The sequence below is a fragment of the Eptatretus burgeri genome, chromosome 16 (assembly GCF_056783735.1).
Source record: "Eptatretus burgeri isolate ZD-2024b chromosome 16, Ebu_testis_v1, whole genome shotgun sequence".
Taxonomy (NCBI): Eukaryota; Metazoa; Chordata; class Myxini; order Myxiniformes; family Myxinidae; genus Eptatretus; species Eptatretus burgeri.
Window position 1 is genome coordinate 21254214 of NC_140976.1, and position 17479 is coordinate 21271692.

Sequence of the window (17479 nt, forward strand, 5' to 3'; positions counted from 1 at the left end):
TTATCATAATGTTTGAAACTGGCCCATCTATCCTTACCTTACTCATCTTTTTATCACACTGTTTGAAACTGGCCCATCTATCCTTACCTTACTCATCTTTTTATCACACTGTTTGAAACTGGCCCATCTATCCTCACCTTACTCATCTTTTTATCATACTGTTTGAAACTGGCCCTTCTATCCTCACCTTACTCATCTTTTTATCATACTGTTTGAAACTGGCCCATCTATCCTCACCTTACTCATTTTTTTATCATACTGTTTAAAACTGGCCCTTCTATCCTCACTTAACTCATCTTTTTATCACACTGTTTGAAACTGGCCCATCTATCCTCACTTTACTCATCTTTTTATCATAATGTTTGAAACTGGCCCTTCTATCCTCACTTTACTCATCTTTTTATCATACTGTTTGAAACTGGCCATTCTATCCTCACCTTACTCATCTTTTTATCAGACTGTTTGAAACTGGCCCATCTATCCTCACCTTACTCATCTTTTTATCACAATGTATGAAACTGGCCCATTTTTCCTTGCCTTACTCATCTTTTTATCATACTGTTTAAAACTGGCCCTTCTATCCTCACCTTACTCATCTTTTTATCATAATGTTTGAAACTGGCCCATCTATCCTTACCTTACTCATCTTTTTATCATACTGTTTGAAACTCGTCATTCTATCCTCACCTTACTCATCTTTTTATCATAATGTTTAAAACTGGCCCTTCCATCCTCACTTTACTCATCTTTTTATCAGACTGTTTGAAACTGGCCCATCTATCCTCACCTTACTCATCTTTTTATCATAATGTTTGAAACTGGCCCATCTATCCTTACCTTACTCATCTTTTTATCACACTGTTTGAAACTGGCCCATCTATCCTTACCTTACTCATCTTTTTATCACACTGTTTGAAACTGGCCCATCTATCCTCACCTTACTCATCTTTTTATCATACTGTTTGAAACTGGCCCATCTATCCTCACCTTACTCATCTTTTTATCATACTGTTTGAAACTGGCCCTTCTATCCTCACCTTACTCATCTTTTTATCATAATGTTTGAAACTGGCCCATCTATCCTTACCTTACTCATCTTTTTATCATACTGTTTAAAACTGGCCCTTCCATCCTCACTTTACTCATCTTTTTATCAGACTGTTTGAAACTGGCCCATCTATCCTCACCTTACTCATCTTTTTATCACAATGTATGAAACTGGCCCATTTTTCCTTGCCTTACTCATCTTTTTATCATACTGTTTAAACCTGGCCCTTCTATCCTCACCTTGATCATCTTTTTATCACACTGTTTGAAACTGGCCCATCTATCCTCACTTTACTCATCTTTTTATCAGACTGTTTGAAACTGGCCCATCTATCCTCACCTTACTCATCTTTTTATCACAATGTATGAAACTGGCCCATTTTTCCTTGCCTTACTCATCTTTTTATCATACTGTTTAAAACTGGCCCTTCTATCCTCACCTTACTCATCTTTTTATCATAATGTTTAAAACTGGCCCTTCTATCCTCACCTTACTCATCTTTTTATCATAATGTTTAAAACTGGCCCTTCCATCCTCACCTTACTCATCTTTTTATCATAATGTTTAAAACTGGCCCTTCCATCCTCACCTTACTCATCTTTTTATCATAATGTTTGAAACTGGCCCATCTATCCTCACCTTACTCATCATTTTATCATAATGTTTGAAACTGGCCCATCTATCCTTACCTTACTCATCTTTTTATCATAATGTTTAAAACTGGCCCTTCCATCCTCACTTTACTCATCTTTTTATCAGACTGTTTGAAACTGGCCCATCTATCCTCACCTTACTCATCTTTTTATCACACTGTTTGAAACTGGCCCAACTATCCTCACCTTACTCATCTTTTTATCATACTGTTTGAAACTGGCCCATCTATCCTCACCTTACTCATCTTTTTATCATACTGTTTGAAACTGGCCCTTCTATCCTCACCTTACTCATCTTTTTATCATAATGTTTGAAACTGGCCCATCTATCCTTACCTTACTCATCTTTTTATCACACTGTTTGAAACTGGCCCATCTATCCTTACCTTACTCATCTTTTTATCACACTGTTTGAAACTGGCCCATCTATCCTCACCTTACTCATCTTTTTATCATACTGTTTGAAACTGGCCCATCTATCCTCACCTTACTCATCTTTTTATCATACTGTTTGAAACTGGCCCTTCTATCCTCACCTTACTCATCTTTTTATCATACTGTTTGAAACTGGCTCTTCTATCCTCACCTTACTCATCTTTTTATCATACTGTTTGAAACTGGCCATTCTATCCTCACCTTACTCATCTTTTTATCAGACTGTTTGAAACTGGCCCATCTATCCTCACCTTACTCATCTTTTTATCACAATGTATGAAACTGGCCCATCTATCCTTGCCTTACTCATCTTTTTATCATACTGTTTAAAACTGGCCCTTCTATCCTCACCTTGATCATCTTTTTATCATACTGTTTGAAACTGGCCCATCTATCCTCACCTTACTCATCTTTTTATCATACTGTTTGAAACTGGCCCATCTATCCTCACCTTACTCATCTTTTTATCACAATGTATGAAACTGGCCCATTTTTCCTTGCCTTACTCATCTTTTTATCATACTGTTTAAAACTGGCCCTTCTATCCTCACCTTACTCATCTTTTTATCATAATGTTTAAAACTGGCCCTTCTATCCTCACCTTACTCATCTTTTTATCATAATGTTTAAAACTGGCCCTTCCATCCTCACCTTACTCATCTTTTTATCATAATGTTTAAAACTGGCCCTTCCATCCTCACCTTACTCATCTTTTTATCATAATGTTTGAAACTGGCCCATCTATCCTCACCTTACTCATCATTTTATCATAATGTTTGAAACTGGCCCATCTATCCTTACCTTACTCATCTTTTTATCATAATGTTTAAAACTGGCCCTTCCATCCTCACTTTACTCATCTTTTTATCAGACTGTTTGAAACTGGCCCATCTATCCTCACCTTACTCATCTTTTTATCACACTGTTTGAAACTGGCCCAACTATCCTCACCTTACTCATCTTTTTATCATACTGTTTGAAACTGGCCCATCTATCCTCACCTTACTCATCTTTTTATCATACTGTTTGAAACTGGCCCTTCTATCCTCACCTTACTCATCTTTTTATCATAATGTTTGAAACTGGCCCATCTATCCTTACCTTACTCATCTTTTTATCATACTGTTTGAAACTCGTCATTCTATCCTCACCTTACTCATCTTTTTATCATAATGTTTAAAACTGGCCCTTCCATCCTCACTTTACTCATCTTTTTATCAGACTGTTTGAAACTGGCCCATCTATCCTCACCTTACTCATCTTTTTATCATAATGTTTGAAACTGGCCCATCTATCCTTACCTTACTCATCTTTTTATCACACTGTTTGAAACTGGCCCTTCTATCCTCACCTTACTCATCTTTTTATCACACTGTTTGAAACTGGTCATTCTATCCTCACCTTACTCATCTTTTTATCACACTGTTTGAAACTGGTCATTCTATCCTCACCTTACTCATCTTTTTATCACACTGTTTGAAACTGGTCATTCTATCCTCACCTTACTCATCTTTTTATCACACTGTTTGAAACTGACCCTTCTATCCTCACCTTACTCATCTTTTTATCACACTGTTTGAAACTGGCCATTCTATCCTCACCTTACTCATCTTTTTACCACACTGTTTAAAACTGGCCCTTCTATCCTCACTTTACTCATCTTTTTATCACACTGTTTGAAACTGGCCATTCTATCCTCACCTTACTCATCTATTTATCACACTGTTTAAAACTGGCCCTTCTATCCTCACTTTACTCATCTTTTTATCAGACTGTTTGAAACTGGCCCTTCTATCCTCACCTTACTCATCTTTTTATCACACTGTTTGAAACTGGTCATTCTATCCTCACCTTACTCATCTTTTTATCACACTGTTTGAAACTGGCCCTTCTATCCTCACCTTACTCATCTTTTTATCACACTGTTTGAAACTGGCCCATCTATCCTCACCTTACTCATCTTTTTATCACACTGTTTGAAACTGGCCCATCTATCCTCACCTTACTCATCTTTTTATCATAATGTTTGAAACTGGCCCATCTATCCTCACCTTACTCATCTTTTTATCACACTGTTTGAAACTGGCCCATCTATCCTTACCTGAATCATCTTTTTATCATACTGTTTGAAACTGGCCCTTCTATCCTCACTTTACTCATTTTTTTATCATACTGTTTGAAACTGGCCCATCTATCCTTACCTTACTCATCTTTTTATCATACTGTTTGAAACTGGCCCATCTATCCTCATCTTACTCATCTTTTTATCATACTGTTTGAAACTGGCCCATCTATCCTCACCTGAATCATCTTTTTATCATACTGTTTGAAACTGGCCCTTCTATCCTCACTTTACTCATTTTTTTATCATACTGTTTGAAACTGGCCCATCTATCCTTACCTTACTCATCTTTTTATCATACTGTTTGAAACTGGCCCATCTATCCTCACCTTACTCATCTTTTTATCATACTGTTTGAAACTGGCCCATCTATCCTCACCTTACTCATCTTTTTATCACACTGTTTAAAACTGGCCCATCATTCCTCACCTTACTCATCTTTTTATCACACTGTTTAAAACTGGCCCATCATTCCTCACCTTACTCATCTTTTTATCACACTATTTTAAACTGGCCCATCATTCCTCACCTTACTCATCTTTTTATCATATTGTTTGAAACTGGCCCATCTATCTCACCTTACTCATCTTTTTATCACACTGTTTAAAACTGGTCATTCTATCCTCACCTTACTCATCTTTTTATCATACTGTTTGAAACTGGCCCTTCTATCCTCACCTTACTCATCTTTTTATCATAATGTTTGAAACTGGCCCATCTATCCTTACCTTACTCATCTTTTTATCACACTGTTTGAAACTGGCCCTTCTATCCTCACCTTACTCATCTTTTTATCATAATGTTTGAAACTGGCCCATCTATCCTTACCTTACTCATCTTTTTATCACACTGTTTGAAACTGGCCCTTCTATCCTCACCTTACTCATCTTTTTATCACACTGTTTGAAACTGACCCTTCTATCCTCACCTTACTCATCTTTTTATCATAATGTTTGAAACTGGCCCATCTATCCTCACCTTACTCATCTTTTTATCATACTGTTTGAAACTGGCCCATCTATCCTCACCTTACTCATCTTTTTATCATACTGTTTGAAACTGGCCCATCTATCCTCACCTTACTCATCTTTTTATCATACTGTTTGAAACTGGCCCTTCTATCCTCACCTTACTCATCTTTTTATCATAATGTTTGAAACTGGCCCATCTATCCTTACCTTACTCATCTTTTTATCACACTGTTTGAAACTGGCCCATCTATCCTTACCTTACTCATCTTTTTATCACACTGTTTGAAACTGGCCCATCTATCCTCACCTTACTCATCTTTTTATCATACTGTTTGAAACTGGCCCATCTATCGTCACCTTACTCATCTTTTTATCACACTGTTTGAAACTGGCCCTTCTATCCTCACCTTACTCATCATTTTATCATAATGTTTGAAACTGGCCCATCTATCCTTACCTTACTCATCTTTTTATCATACTGTTTAAAACTGGCCCTTCCATCCTCACTTTACTCATCTTTTTATCAGACTGTTTGAAACTGGCCCATCTATCCTCACCTTACTCATCTTTTTATCACAATGTATGAAACTGGCCCATTTTTCCTTGCCTTACTCATCTTTTTATCATACTGTTTAAACCTGGCCCTTCTATCCTCACCTTGATCATCTTTTTATCACACTGTTTGAAACTGGCCCATCTATCCTCACTTTACTCATCTTTTTATCAGACTGTTTGAAACTGGCCCATCTATCCTCACCTTACTCATCTTTTTATCACAATGTATGAAACTGGCCCATTTTTCCTTGCCTTACTCATCTTTTTATCATACTGTTTAAAACTGGCCCTTCTATCCTCACCTTACTCATCTTTTTATCATAATGTTTGAAACTGGCCCATCTATCCTCACCTTACTCATCTTTTTATCATACTGTTTGAAACTGGCCCATCTAACCTCACCTTACTCATCTTTTTATCATACTGTTTGAAACTGGCCCATCTATCCTCACCTTACTCATCTTTTTATCACACTGTTTAAAACTGGCCCATCTATCCTCACCTTACTTATTTTTTTATCATTCTGTTTGAAACTGGCCCATCTATCCTCACCTTACTCATCTTTTTATCATACTGTTTGAAACTGGCCCATCTATCCTCACTTTACTCATCTTTTTATCATACTGTTTGAAACTGGCCCTTCTATCCTCACCTTACTCATCTTTTTATCATACTGTTTAAAACTGGCCCATCTATCCTCACCTTACTCATTTTTTTATCATTCTGTTTGAAACTGGCTCTTCTATCCTCACCTTACTCATCTTTTTATCATACTGTTTGAAACTGGCCATTCTATCCTCACCTTACTCATCTTTTTATCATACTGTGTAAAACTGGCCCATCTATCCTCACGTTACTCATCTTTTTATCAGACTGTTTGAAACTGGTCATTCTATCCTCACCTTACTCATCTTTTTATCAGACTGTTTGAAACTGGCCCATCTATCCTCACCTTACTCATCTTTTTATCACAATGTATGAAACTGGCCCATCTATCCTCACCTTACTCATCTTTTTATCATACTGTTTGAAACTGGCCATTCTATCCTCACCTTACTCATCTTTTTATCATAATGTTTGAAACTGGCCCATCTATCCTTACCTTACTCATCTTTTTATCACACTGTTTGAAACTGGCCCTTCTATCCTCACCTTACTCATCTTTTTATCACACTGTTTGAAACTGACCCTTCTATCCTCACCTTACTCATCTTTTTATCATACTGTTTAAAACTGGCCCTTCTATCCTCACTTTACTCATCTTTTTATCAGACTGTTTGAAACTGGCCCTTCTATCCTCACCTTACTCATCTTTTTATCATAATGTTTGAAACTGGCCCATCTATCCTTGCCTTACTCATCTTTTTATCACACTGTCTGAAACTGGCCCATCTATCCTTACCTTACTCATCTTTTTATCACACTGTTTGAAACTGGCCCATCTATCCTCACCTTACTCATCTTTTTATCATACTGTTTGAAACTGGCCCATCTATCCTCACCTTACTCATTTTTTTATCATACTGTTTAAAACTGGCCCTTCTATCCTCACTTTACTCATCTTTTTATCACACTGTTTGAAACTGGCCCATCTATCCTTACCTTACTCATCTTTTCATCATACTGTTTAAAACTGGCCCATCTATCCTCACCTTACTCATTTTTTTTATCATTCTGTTTGAAACTGGCCCATCTAACCTCACCTTACTCATCTTTTTATCATACTGTTTGAAACTGGCCCATCTATCCTCACTTTACTCATCTTTTTATCATACTGTTTGAAACTGGCTCTTCTATCCTCACCTTACTCATCTTTTTATCACACTGTTTAAAACTGGCCCATCTATCCTCACCTTACTTATTTTTTTATCATTCTGTTTGAAACTGGCCCATCTATCCTCACCTTACTCATCTTTTTATCATACTGTTTGAAACTGGCCCATCTATCCTCACTTTACTCATCTTTTTATCATACTGTTTGAAACTGGCTCTTCTATCCTCACCTTACTCATCTTTTTATCATACTGTTTAAAACTGGCCCATCTATCCTCACCTTACTCATTTTTTTATCATTCTGTTTGAAACTGGCTCTTCTATCCTCACCTTACTCATCTTTTTATCAGACTGTTTGAAACTGGCCCATCTATCCTCACCTTACTCATCTTTTTATCATACTGTGTAAAACTGGCCCATCTATCCTCACGTTACTCATCTTTTTATCAGACTGTTTGAAACTGGTCATTCTATCCTCACCTTACTCATCTTTTTATCAGACTGTTTGAAACTGGCCCATCTATCCTCACCTTACTCATCTTTTTATCACAATGTATGAAACTGGCCCATCTATCCTCACCTTACTCATCTTTTTATCATACTGTTTGAAACTGGCCATTCTATCCTCACCTTACTCATCTTTTTATCAGACTGTTTGAAACTGGCCCATCTATCCTCACCTTACTCATTTTTTTATCATTCTGTTTTTAACTGGTCCATCTATCCTCACCTTACTCATCTTTTTATCATACTGTTTGAAACTGGCCCATCTATCCTCACTTTACTCATCTTTTTATCAAACTGTTTGAAACTGGCCCATCTATCCTCACCTTACTCATCTTTTTATCATGCTGTTTGCAGATTCGGCTTGACTCGTGGAATCCCCTTCAGGACAATTGTTGCCATCAAGATGCACACAGGCAGGGATGGATACAGGTATACCGAGACTGAGCTCCTTTTGTATTACAGATGCTTGTGTGGGTGTTTCAAGAGTCTGAAGGAATTGTCCTTTCCAGTGTAGTTGTGGAAGGTTTTGTGAGTTCAGTGTGAGGAGTTATTTATCAAAAATCAAACCGATGGATTCTTCATTACAAGTGGTTGAATGGATTGTTCGGAGTTTGCACCGTTGGATTGTAAATCGGTTCACTTTGTGGAATCGACTGGCGAATCTCTGGACCAGGCTGTTGAATAATCTTCAAATGGACATTATATTTACTTTGTACTGTACAATGATAAGTTTCAATGAAAATCTTGGCTTCTATTCGCAAGCAGCTCTCTCTCGCTTTCCAAGCCAGTCGGTGCATATCAACCGCTTAGCAAACAGCTCACCGAGTCATTTTGCAAATGGACAAAGCGATCAAGGGAGGAACTTCGTCATGTTCGCAAAAATGTCTGCCGTTGTCGGATTGAAAATGACACAACAACCAATGAAATGTTCAGACGCATACCTGGTATGTACAGAGTTGTCACAAGAGGATCAAGCAAAACTGAAAAAACAAGTTTTGTCATAATCCATCCATAACGTTTTGAAATATCATGTTGTACTGCATACAGTGTAGTCACTCATTATTAGTTATCGTAATCCTTTGGATTTCCGCAATTATGTTGGTCAGTTGTGTGTTTCATTCTATGTATGTCTGTCTGTCTGTCTGTTTGTTTGTGTGTTTGTTACCTTCGCAAACTTTGTTGCGAAGGTGATGTTTTGATCGCTGTGTATTTATTTATTTATTTGTGAATATGTGTGTTTGTTTGTTTGTTTGTTATTCGCATAACTCCAAAAGTATTGAACTGAATCGCAGCAAATTTGGTGGGATGATTGGTTATTATCCGAGGACCATTTGATTACATTTTGGGAGCGATCGGGTCAAAGGTCAAGGTCAAGGTCATGAAAAGGTCAAAATCATCTTTTTACCATAGTGCGGTCGATTTTTATCCAATTTGCATGCAACCAATGCCAAAATGTTGTGAATTCAATGCCCAATCTTGTGATATATGATATGATACAATGACGTCATTACCTTTGTTAGCGGTTTGGGTCAAAGGTCAGGGGGGTCAACGACCTTTATTATCATAACGCGGTCAATTCTTATACAATTTGCATGTAAGTAGATTCAAAATGTTTAGAATTCAATTCCCTATCCTGTGATGTGTAATATTTGATTTCTTATAATGTGACCAGTTGTCATCAGATATGCCTGGTGTTGGCTTAATGGTTAGGGTGGTGGGCTTAGGATCCGAGTATCCTGAGTTCAAATCCCACTCGGCTGTTGAATTAATACCAGGTGGGGTTGACTCTGCCTGTCATCCTTCCGAGGTCGGCAAAATGAGTGCCAGCATGCTGGCTGGTATCCTGTGTTGGAGTGGCGACCCATCCAGGATTGTTCCCAATAGCCAAGGAGACTGCTTCGGCAGCACCAACGCTCTGCACAGAGTATGGTCCCAGTGGTGGTGGTGGTGTCATCAGATTGATTTGACACTGACACCCAAAAAGGTCAGGGAGTTCATACAGAAATTGTACAATGTATGTGAATCAGTGTCAAACAGCAGGAAATTTAATGTTTTTAAACCATCATAACACATATGAGATGGCAGATGTGGTATGGGATTAAATACCCTCACAATCAATGGTTTCTGGGGGGGGGGCAAAATGTAGCGTTGGCGAAGGTATGCGCTCCACTGAGTGGCCTTTCTAGTTTACCCTGTAGCAGTCACACCGTTTCAGCGATCATGACCAAACTGGGTACAGACGTCGGCCATGGTCCAACTTAGACACTTGTCGTTTTTGGTGAATCTAGGTCAAAGGTCAAGGTCACCGAAAAACCGAAATTCTTATTTTCGCAATAACCTCCGCTAAAATGGTCGTATCGACTTCAAACCAAATCCAAAATGTGCATCTTCCAATTCTGCATCCAACCATATGTCTCATTGGGGTGTCACACCAACACCCTTCTTAGTGGTCAGGGGTTGAATATCAGGGGGGTCAAAAGTTTCAAATTGTGATAAAAACACCATTTCACGTCCGATTGACTTCCAAGTTCTGATCATGACCAAACTAAGTGCTATAACTCATTAAACAGGAGCACTATCGACTTATAAGAACCAAATTGATTTCCAGGTTTTTATTTTTTCAGAGATCATGGAGATATGACAAAGTTATTCCGGCAATTCCTTGCTCAATGAGCAATTTCATGTTTTTCTTTACATTTTGCTCATATTTGTTATAAAGCAAACATGTGAACACGAGTAGCCATGAGAGGAGGCTTTCCTGAATGTTCATGCATTGAATGAGATGTAAACATCGTTATCGATAATGTCGAAATAAATAAATGACCAACACATTTATTTTTCTATATCTTTGCTTGAAAGCATGAGGAAATCGGTTTTTTCGGAGTTTTATTGAAGTAAACATGGAGAGTGTCTGTGCCCTCCCCACACAGGAAGTCCGACATCTTGACCATAAATGGATGAGGTGTGTGAGGCATGTTTTTTGTGGAGTTCTACTGGAGCGTTCTGATGTAGAATATGACACAACAAACTGATCGTCATGGTCTCCTGCGTTGATTAGGCTAATTAACAACAAGTAACCTGAAGAATGCCCATGTTTTAAACACACGCCATGTCAAGGTGTATAGAGCAGCTTAATAAGTCCTTCCACGGCCTGGCATTCTCAATACAAAATGATTCGAGCTGGGGCATGCTTGGGGCAAGGGTCAGGGGTTGGACGAGTGTCGGAAAAAGTTTCGCCATATTTTCGTACGTAATAAATAGATGGCGTCGCATGGAACAGGGAGGCCTCGGATCTCGGACGTCAAAGCAATGCGATAATTGAAGGGACAAGAAATGGATTTAAACGATGTTGAACAGATGGAACTTGACCGAATGAAACTCGGAGAACATTCATGATGTCGGTGCTTCCCCTCCGAGAGACCTGTGTTACACACCTGGTGGGCCTTCTGAGACCCTCACATACCCTCTGGACATTGTGTTCTCTGTTCGGTTCGTTGTTCAGTTTCTCTTCATATCTCCTGGTTGATAAACACATCATGACGTCTTTCTCACTTTGTGCTGACAATGCGTGGGAAAACAACGACGGCTTCTTCTTCTTCCTCTTAATCCAACTCAGTCAGACGCAGCACACACACACACACACACTCACACACTCACACACACACACACACACACACACACACACACACACACACACACACACACACACACACACACACACTCTCTCACACACACACTCACACACACACACACACACACTCATACACACACACACTCACACACACTCATACACACACACACTCACACACACACACTCACACACACACACACACACTCTCTCACACACTCTCTCACACACACACACTCTCACACACTCTCACACACACTCACACACACTCACACACACTCACACACTCACACACACACACACTCACACACACTCACACACACACACACACACAATCACACACACACTCACACACACTCTCACACACACACACACACACACATGACTCCTGGGAGCATAATTTGCTGTGGATGAACCGATGTTAGCAAATCTGATAACAAACGGAGCTGTTCGAGGTTGAAAGCAGAATCGTCTTGTCTTTACTGCCTCCAAGTGGAGGAAATGAGTGAAACATCTGTCGGGCTACAGGTACAAATCTCAACAAGTACCAGGATGGCCGAGTGGTTAAGGCGTTGGACTTAAGATCCAATGGATTTAGATCCACGTGGGTTCGAACCCCACTCCTGGTAACGTTTTATTCTTAACTCTAACGGGACGGACATTGCTGTTCTCATGATGTTTGTCATTGTTTCCCATTCTTCTTGCAGATTTCCCAGCATCTGATTGATGAACATCATGCCATTAAATTATTTAAATATCACACCTGCTTTTTTATTCGTATCCTTTTCTCATGTTGTATATCATGTTGTACTGCATGCAGTGTCGTAAGTCATGATCTTTTTTCTTTACATTTTGGTCATATTTGTGATAAAGAAAACATATGAACACTCGTAGCCAATCAGTGGAGTCCTTCCAGAGAGCCAATAGACACAATGGATACTGTAAGGCGTACTTCACGGGAGCTCATCACCACGACACGTTCGTCGCTCGCATGCCTTTCCTTCCAAGCCTTTCATCATCCCTTTTCATGAGTCACTCAACAGATTAATATTTTATAGTGACTTTTGTTCGACATTTCCATGACAATTGAGCAAACATGAATTCCAGCAAGACAGAATCGCCATTTGCACGAGACTTTTCTGAATTCAGATTCACATTTTCAAGTTATATCCCAAAATGTCACGATGATAATGCTTTTGTAATGACAAACATAACCAATAGGAATGATCAGTGGAAAATAAATTCCAAGTCAAATAGCACTTCATTACTAATCATTAATTGACATTGTGTGACGGAATCACACACCAAAGGACATAGGTTACGGAAAGACATCTTTATTACGAAAACTCTGCTCGTATGCCGAATTCTTGCAACTGCGCGATACATATCACAAAAGCTCAACTGATGAACTAATGAATTTCACCCACTTTCTGCTCGAAAGTAGTCTCATCCAATTTTCACGGCCGGTAAACTGTCGTGACGGAATCACAAAATATCCGTGACGGAATCACGAGTGCAACTTTTTGATAAACAAATGGAATGGAAGCACAAACTATTCAACGTAAACAACACAACACAACGCATGAACGTACATTTCAGATACACCTGCGTAGACTACATGCACTCATCGCAGATGAAGTCCCCAAGCACTTCATAAGCTGAGCACTTCATGTGCCCACAGTTTGCATGCACAACACTGTATCCAATCTTCGAATACAGGCTCAACATATTGTTCATTGCATAAAATGCAATAAAAGTTGAAAACGAACAAAAAGGGCAACACATGCGCTGGTCGTAGTTCGGCGAATTTCGACTGTTTGACAGATACGTTCGGATGGTCTTTGATGAAGACATGGTACTCCTGACAGTTAGATGCAGTTTTGTCTCTCTTTTTTTGGTTGACCAGGAGACCTAATGACCATCGTATCGGCCTTGTCAGGCATCACACGCAAAATCGAATAATTTAGGTAGAAATTTATAATGCGATCGACATCTTCGGGAGGTAAACCACTCGAACGAGGGGAAGCCAGACATGGACGAAATGGTTCCATATTCGGCAGCAAGAGCTTGCACAACAAATTTGCATTTCCTTGGACTTTTAGGAAGTGCTCAGGATGCTCTTCCCTTGGCCTTACCGGCACTTGCCGTGCACATATAAGGAGAATACACAGTGGCGTCTTCGTCTTCTTGGGCAACAAGTGTGAGTCTGTGTTTGTGCATCGATAGTGTCGTGTGCTTTCGTAATTCCCTGAGCTGGTTCTCCGTCATTCGCAAACGGGCCGCAGACTTTCGTGAACGTTCCGTTGCTTTATAAACTCCTTGATCGTTGTGATTGCTTTTGATCCGCGCTCTTCTTTCTCTCTGACGTTCGGCCGCTGTTTTCACCATGTTCAATCGGAATGTTAAAGGAAAAATGGATGGGGATAATTACATCATTGAATGATTATGATTGTTCGAAATATGATACTTCAAATTGATTTGAACAGAGCAGAAGACCCCTAGGAACCAGAAACGCATGTGACGGAATCACATGGTATTGTGATGGAATCACATCGAATTGTGATGGAGTCACATGGAGTTGTGACTCCGTCACGGAAAAACGTGATTCCGTCATGGCCCGTACACGTTACCTGGAGGCGGGAATGTCCCTAAAACTTTTTTTTTGCAAAAAGGGTCAATTCTATGATTGGTTACTAATGGTGACGTGAATGAATCCATTATTTTTGAACGCAGCGTAACTTTTCGATGTGCACAGTGATGGAATCACAAAATTTGCAAACCGAATGATGAAATTCAAAGGCCAAATTTATCAGATCTAACAGTTTGAAATGCACGCCACGAAAACTTCGCGGGTATGATCTGGATGCAATGTCATCATAGGTCCGCAGCAAATGCAAACTCAATCGTTATCATTTAAAAACATCAAAAACATGAAATTTGGTATTTTATTGAAATGAAAAACTAATTCTGCTGTCGTCAGAATGAAATTTAATTTTTGCATTGCTTGTCAAGTTTTACGTGGAATTCATGCAAAGTGGATTTTGTTTGTTTGGCCAAAGGACCACAACGACAACAAAAGACTCTCCCCTTCTGCTTGCCATCTTCAACACCATTTTAAAGCCACGGCAGCTCAACGCAAGAAATCCTTCCTTCTTCACCAACCACTGGAGAGGACGGAGGAGTAACCATTAGCTGGATGCCATTTACAGCATGTCATTGCATTTTAAATGTGAGTGAGATTTATTTTCTTTTGGTTTAAACACCATCATCATAACCAGCACATTGAAAGGAATAATTGCCACACACACACACACACACACACACACACACACACACACACACACACACACACACACACACACACACACACACACACACACACACACACACACACACACACACACACACACACACACACTCGTTTTTGTAGGATCGTTTTTTTTGTAGGAGTGTAGGATCGTTTTTGGCCCAGATCCAGATAACTTGGCCCAGATAATTGCCACAACAGGATCCAGATCTTCACCAAAATCGAATCAATTCTTCCTTTTCGTCTTTGTCACACATGCAACCTGTCCACCAACCTCGTCCTTGGCACACACCCAGCCTGTCTATCAAATTTCGTCCAAATACATCCTTAACCTATTGAGATATCCTGCCCGCAGACAGACAAACAAATAAACAGACAGATAAGGCTGAAAACATAACCTCTGTCCACCTTTAGTGTCAGAGGTAAAAACTGGAAGTTGTCACAAGACGATGAAGCAAAACTGAAAATGACAGCCCTTAACAGCATTTGCTCAAATCCCACAATGGCATTGTTACTATTGACGACCACCATGTTGTTAAGCGGTGCCGAGCACTCCGTTCCATTGGAGTGCATACTTGAGAGGTTTTTATCAAGCAAGCCAGTGTCAAGCAGCTTGCTAACAGAACACACCCCTGATATCTGAGGACTGTTTATGTTAAAGGCTCCGTCACGGACTATGAGTCCTCATCGAGGCCGATCATAAGAGTTTAGAAAGACATGAGAAGGTAAAGAGTTCCAGAGTTTGGCAGTGAAGGGAAAGAAACAAACATCATAATGGCCCACCCTTGAGTTGTCAATGGCCACACAATAATCATGCGATGTAGTGGCTTGTCGAGTATTTTGTGATCTCGCTAATGGTGGAGGTACACAAGCAGCAAGTTCTTAGGAGCACAAACTGAAGTAATATCTATGGAGGGTTCCAAGATATATCCAAATGAGCCAGTAGTTCACGCTGTAGCGGCCATGTTGTCTGGGTTCTTACCGGAATCATGTCATGTGGTGTCGTGAACGTACTGTTTGCTGCTTTGTTCGCGTTGCCCATTGAAAAACTTTGCTATTTAAAATGTCGGAGCAGCCGAAGAAAATGCTGAAAGAAAGCAAGAGATATTCAGAGATGTTCCCAGGCATTGTAAAAGTGAGGTATGAGGATAAACTCAAACTTCTTGGTGGTCTCGATGCAGATGAAATCGAGCTGAGTGAGTGGTGCAACGCTGAGGAGAGAGTCCCACAATTTGGATAGGAGGACATGATGGATTACCTGATGGTTAGGAAAAGCACATACACAAAGGAAGAGTTCAAAGCGGTGAAGAGTCTTGGTAGCCACAATCAGCTGATGTCCGGTTGGGTGAGAGAGGTGGCGACATGGACTGACGGGTGACAAAAAGGACCAACTCCAGCTAACATTGTAGTAACTGCCAAAGTGAGTTTGACTGTGTTCTCCCTACACTTACTGTAGTGGTTCATATGAGTTTTTCATTGTTAAACTATATGCTCGTCGAAGCACTCATTATGACTCTGTCAGCATGAAATTTTCAGAAATGTTAAAGTTAGGGTTTTTGCTGAGACGGAGCCATGTGTTGTAGGTAAAAGCCATGTGAGTGTGTGTTTTGATTATTCCCTTCATGGTTACATGAAAGTTCACCCAATTAACTTTTCACCCAAGGCGTTTGTGAAATGTGAAATTTGTATTGAATTTACACATCTGCTGCAGGTTCACCATTCACAAAGGCTGAGTGACCCTCCAGTGCAGTCCTGGGTGATCACTGTCTCCAGTGGAGCGGTGCTTGGTGCCCACTGCCACCGTGTTGCAGGCCGTTTTTGCAGAAATAGAGATGTCAGCTTTTCTTTCATTCAAAACTTACTTTTAAATATCTTCTTTTGATTAAAAGTTCTTTATTGCTTGCATTTAGTTAAAATTTGTTTTATTACTGTTCTGATGCTTCTTAATTATTCAAAATATAACCATGAATTGTATCTGGTAAAATACAACGCAGAGAATATTTCCCCATCTCCATGGCACGACTGTACTGTCGAAAAGCACTATCTGGTGCTTGAAGACAAAGTGAAGATACTTTGTTTGAAATGCTGATGTCTTGTAAAAGTTCCACAATAGGGACTCTGTTGATTGCTTTTCCCAGAGAAAGACTCCCATATACGGTGATTCTCCGGACCCACGTCCTTATCGGCTTAACCACGGGATGTGCTTTGTCCAAGAACAAGTTGAGCCACTAACCATGAGATGTGTTTTACTCAGGAATAAGTTGCTTGATCCACTTAACGCAAGATGTGTCTTGCTCAAGAGTACTTCTCTATAAATGAATATAAAACCAGGGGTGACTGAAGATAGACAGAGTAGTTTTGTTATACTCGTGATATCATTCTGTTTGGCTTGTGCACAGGTTGATTGGCTGTTTGATTGATGGGCTGTTTGGTTGATTGCTTGGTTGATGATGAAAAAGAAATTATAGACCTATTCTTGA

The 17479-nt window shown here is 39.6% G+C and overlaps 1 protein-coding gene and 1 non-coding gene across 15 annotated transcripts in view; both read left to right on the forward strand.

The window, feature by feature from the left end:
- Window positions 1–17479, forward strand: part of LOC147010672 (uncharacterized) — a 39589-nt gene extending 22110 nt beyond the window's left edge. For 12 of the 14 annotated variants that reach the window (XR_015052239.1, XR_015052238.1, XR_015052240.1 and 9 more), the window contains 3 exons: window positions 8419–8493; window positions 14752–14921; window positions 16711–17479. Coding sequence is in view for 5 of the 14 variants with exons in the window: in XM_085858949.1 (XP_085715075.1) it covers window positions 8419–8493; window positions 14752–14884 (208 nt within the window). In the remaining 9 variants the exon portion in view is untranslated. Of the gene's footprint in view, window positions 1–8418; window positions 8494–11203; window positions 11502–14751; window positions 14922–16710 lie in introns of those variants that run through there. The other 2 variants (XR_015052245.1, XM_085858953.1) reach the window with 2 other exon arrangements.
- TRNAL-UAA (transfer RNA leucine (anticodon UAA)) lies at window positions 12239–12321 on the forward strand. Its single transcript has one exon. It is a non-coding gene; the product is annotated as a tRNA-Leu (tRNA).